This window comes from Conger conger, chromosome 3 (assembly GCF_963514075.1).
Source record: "Conger conger chromosome 3, fConCon1.1, whole genome shotgun sequence".
Taxonomy (NCBI): Eukaryota; Metazoa; Chordata; class Actinopteri; order Anguilliformes; family Congridae; genus Conger; species Conger conger.
The window spans coordinates 6767439-6772438 of record NC_083762.1 but is presented as its reverse complement, the minus strand read 5'-3'; the positions used below and the strand labels follow the sequence as shown (position 1 = coordinate 6772438).

The 5000-nt window shown below is 48.1% G+C and overlaps 1 protein-coding gene across 1 annotated transcript in view; it reads right to left on the bottom strand.

The window, feature by feature from the left end:
- Positions 1-5000, bottom strand: part of plcb3 (phospholipase C, beta 3 (phosphatidylinositol-specific)) — a 62688-nt gene that overhangs the window by 17880 nt on the left and 39808 nt on the right. The window contains 8 exon segments of the mRNA XM_061233438.1: positions 890-1043; positions 1862-2017; positions 2471-2555; positions 3116-3190; positions 3193-3230; positions 3798-3873; positions 4075-4161; positions 4583-4590. Coding sequence (XP_061089422.1) covers positions 890-1043; positions 1862-2017; positions 2471-2555; positions 3116-3190; positions 3193-3230; positions 3798-3873; positions 4075-4161; positions 4583-4590 — 679 coding nt within the window.

The following is a 5000-nucleotide window of genomic DNA, read 5'->3' as shown; positions in this document are numbered from 1 at the left end:
ACACACACACACACACAGGACTAAGGAATGACTAGATTCATCATCTGGTCTGTTCGAGGTATGACTCGACTCAAAACGACATGGTCCATAGCCTAAAGTCAATGTTCTTACTGCTACAATGTGTTTTACAATCACGGTAACATCATTCCTCAAAGTAATGTTCTGGTCTGGAGGCAGAAGAACTGAGCCAGGGGGCAGTGGGATCACAGAGCTGCTTTGTGCCTACAGTACATTACGTTTTCATGAAACCCATAAGCAACTCAAGCTTCCACAAGGAATGGAACTATTTTTATACAGTGGGATTATGGCTCAGCACAAGACCTTACATTTGACCGTCGGGACAGAACGGCCAGTCAGACCAACTCTTTCCTCTCCCTCTCAAGACACGAAGACACGCGCACACACAGACACAGACACAGACACACACACACACGCACGCACGCACGCACACACACACACACACACACACACAGACACAGACACAGACACAGACAGAGAGACACACACAGACACAGGACACAGACACACACCAGACGCAGACGCAGACGCAGACGCGCACGCGCACGCGCAGACGCAGACGCAGACGCAGACGCAGACGCAGACGCAGACGCAGACGCAGACGCAGACACACAGACACAGACACAGACACAGACACAGACACAGACACAGACACAGACACAGACACAGACACAGACAGAGAGACAAAGAGAGACAAAGAGAGACACAAACACAGACACAGACACACGCGCACACCCAGACACAGACACAGACACAGACACAGACACAGACACAGACAGACACAGACACAGACACAGACACAGACACAGACACAGACACAGACAGAGAGACACAGAGAGACACAGAGAGACACAGACACAGACAGCCCTACCTTGATCTTGATCGTGTTGGCTACAATGCCGTCCACAGTTTTCTCGGTGAAGGGGTCAAATTCTTTGTCTGTGCGCCTCATGAACTCGGGTTTGAGGAGGTAGCCACAGTGCCGTTGTACTCAAACACACCCCATGTTCAGCTCAATCGGCAGTCTGGAAGAGGAGGGACACCTATGAGTGACAGCTGTAGTATGAATGACAGCCAAACATCAGTTCTGAGGGTCACAGCCTTCAGCCACTATAGAGTCTATACCTGTATGACGCTATGGCCAAAATGACATGACAGAAACATGCAACGCAAGCCACTTAAAAGAAACAACAAAATCTCTGTTATACTGTAAGTTAATGGCTAGCCAGTGTGGTGAACTTTAAATGTGAAATAACCTAACTGTCACTTTTCAAAATAACGTCCGCATTTGATTTCTTGCCTCGGTTTTGTTCACAATGGAATAAAAACCAACAACATTTGAATCAAAAAACATCCAAATAAACTGTATTAACTTAATTTGAAACAAAATTGATAAAACCAATGTATCTATATTGAGGCTATGGATTGACTTTGGTGGATAACTTTTAAAGTTGCTTAACTGCCACCCTAGTGGTTGAATTGCACAAACTAAGCATGTGTGGATGCTTTTATTTCAGGGGCGGTCAGCCCGAAAGGTTGTATCTGTGATACTGCATCAGTAGCGATGGGAGGTCAAGCCTCTATGCTAAACTGAGGAGTTCCAGTGTAAGCAGATGGTAATGAATATTTATTAACAGTGAGACTGTCGCTGGCTTGCTCGTGACTCTGATCCCTACGGACAGGCATAGAATCACTAGAACCTAATGCGAGTATGCAGAGTTTAAACAGATTCCCAACCTGTCCATTATAATAGCTGGTCTAGGTACATTCGGGAGTTTGCGGTGGAAAAGCATGAAAGTGTTCCTCCATGACTACAGAGCGTCGTGAGAGGACACTGAGATGCCGTAGCGTGTGGTGTGCGAGAGAGGCACTGACCGAGGGTTTGAAGTTTAGCGCCACCATCTGACAGCCGACATTCCAAAAGATCTGGGGCATGTAGCTTTGAGGAGTCTACCCTGGTGCTCTGGGATAGATACGGCTCATCTGCATCTTGTTGTACCTGTACGCGAACGGCTAAGGAACCCTCCTCATAACCAACACATCACACCCTAACGTCCTAACAAGTACGGAAACGAATGCTAATGGTAAATATATGGCATTTATATATCGCCTTTATCCAAAGTGCTGTACAATAAATGCTTCTCATTCACCCATTCATACACCAACGGCGACTGGCTGCCATGCAAGGTACCAACCAGCTCGTCAGGAGCATCTGGGGGTCAGGTGTCTTGCTCAGGGACACTAAGACACACCAGGGTGGGATCGAACCAGCAACCCTCTGACTGTCCAGAAGACTGCTCTTACCGCCTGAGCCAATATCGCCCCATTGTATTCTCACAAACACACAGACACTTCACTTATACAACATGAAACCTCAACAGGCAATAGAGCTTAATACTAAAAAAATCATCAAAATCACCTTTCAACACATATTCAAGACATTCAAGGATACTTCACAAAGTCAAGGGGGGAACTTTTCAGGATGTCCATGCCTTTAGTTTCAACTAAAGAGGACATCTCATAGTACTTGTTCCTCTCTGTTGGGGGAAAGAGAGAGAGAGACAGCAGAGAGAGAAAGAGAAATAATATGCATTATATGCAGATACATGCAGTATGACAGGAAAACAAAAAAGTCCTATGCATCCTCCAATGACAATCTGAGAGAGAGCGCGTTTGGATATGTCCTTTGCAGCGTTAGGCTATTTCTCCCAAGGATCAGAGAATGCTACACTTAATGTAAAGTGACTCAATTGTCATTGCAAAGACATGAAAGTATGGAGTAGACATAGGTCATTAAGTTTAAATGGTAGGTTTTTATTTAATTACTCATAAATGCTGTCTCAATGAAGTCACTTGTGGTTAATGATTATCTCTCTATGAAGCTCATACGCGCCACACGCACACGCACACGAACACGAACACGCACACGCACACGCACACGAACACGCACAACGAACACGAACACGAACACACGCACACGCAGACGCACACGCACAGGGAGACAGATGTCTAGGACAGACAAACACAGCGTTATCTGTAATGATTCACAGTCGGGGGCAGGGTGATGTGCAGTTGGGGGACTGGGGCTCAGACTCACTGGTTGACACCTCAAAGCTCTTGAACTTGACGGGCTCCACGTAGTTCACCAGGTTGGACATCTCCTCCGTGGCGTCACCTCACTGCTCGCTGTGCCCTGAGAGAAATTCACATCTCTGTTACAGACACAACCTCCTCTAACCCACCAGGGACACGGCCTCACTGTGCCTGAGACAGATTCACATCTCCGTTACAGACACAACCTCCTCTAACCCAGGGACACGGCCTCACTGTGCCCTGAGACAGATTCACATCTCCGTTACAGACACAAACCTCCTCTAACCCCAGGACACGGCCTCACTGTGCCCTGAGACAGATTCACATCTCCGTTACAGACACAACCTCCTCTAACCCCAGGGACACGGCCTCACTGTGCCTGAGACAGATTCACATCTCCGTTACAGACACAACCTCCTCTAGCCCCAGGGACCCTGCACACAGTGCATCAGCAACCTCTACGCAGGGATCCTCAACTCCAGCCCTGGTTTTCTTTACTTCCAGCAATTAACTGAACAATTAGAGCTAGTGATGGTTTCACACCCAGCTCCCAGGCAAAGGGAGGGTGGGAAACTATAGGTTCTCCGACCACGAGGACCGTGAGTTGAAGAAACCTGGCTGTATGCTTTGGTAATATTCACAATGACATAACTCCCTGTTAGCAGGACACGGGAAGGTGTGCTGACCTCATCACTATTGGCTTCTTCAGATCCGCCGCCGGCTCTTCCTCCTCCTCATCCTCACTCTCGCCGTCCCCTCGGTCTGTGAATGAAACAGAAGGACGTGGTGTTTTTTGGTTTTTTATTTTTAGAAACTGCCTCTGATGATTACCGCAACTCGATGTTTAGGAATTCCTTCCCCCTTCACACGGCATTACAGAGCAAGCAGCACAGCTACTGACCGATGAGCACAGCTACTGACCGATAGAGCACAGCTACTGACCGATAGAGCACTGCTACTGACCGATAGACTTGCGGGGTCCATCTTTGAACAGCTTCTCCTCCCCGTTGGACATCTGCAGCCCCATGTCCCCGTCATTCAGCGGGCAGTCTGCAAGCAACACCACAGTGTCATTCATTCATTCATCATCTTAACCCGCTTATCCTGAACAGGGTCGCAGGGGGGCGGAGCCCTATCCCAGCATACATTGGACAAAAGGCAGGAATACACCCTGGACAGGTCACACACCATTCACTCACACACTCATACCTATGGGCAATTTAGATGCTCCAATCAGCCTAACCTGCATGTCTTTGGACTGTGGAGGAACCGGAGAACCCGGAGGAAACCCACACGAGCACGGGAGAACATGCAAACTCCACACAGAGAGGCCCCGGCCGACGGGGATTAAAACCAGACCTCCTGGCTGTGAGGCGGCAGTGCTACCACTCTGCACCATCCGTGCCGACCCAATACCACAGTATGTGTTACTCAAACCACGAAAGCTGTTTGTCTTTCTGTTTGACCACACTCGCCACACTGCACACACACACGCACACACACACATGCAAATGCGCACGTGTGCACATACACACACACACACTACATAGTATGAGGTGTGCTCAACTTTCCGCTGTATCAAATGGGCCCGTTTTAATCCATTCACATGCAAAAAGGACAGACGGACATGGCCATGTAAATGTGCCATATGACAGTTGAGAGGTGCAATACTGTGATAGGAGGCACTATCACAAGCTCATTCCAGCGCCTGTTATTTACATTAAACAAATTATCAGGTGCATATTCACTCTTCCGCCCAGGGTGAATGTGTAAGCATGTGTGTGGGTGTGTGTGGGTGTGCCTGTACGTCTATGTGCGCATGTGTGTGTGAACATCTCTGTGAGCTGATATGGTGCAAGATACTATTTAGCTTTTAGGCAAACTAAGCA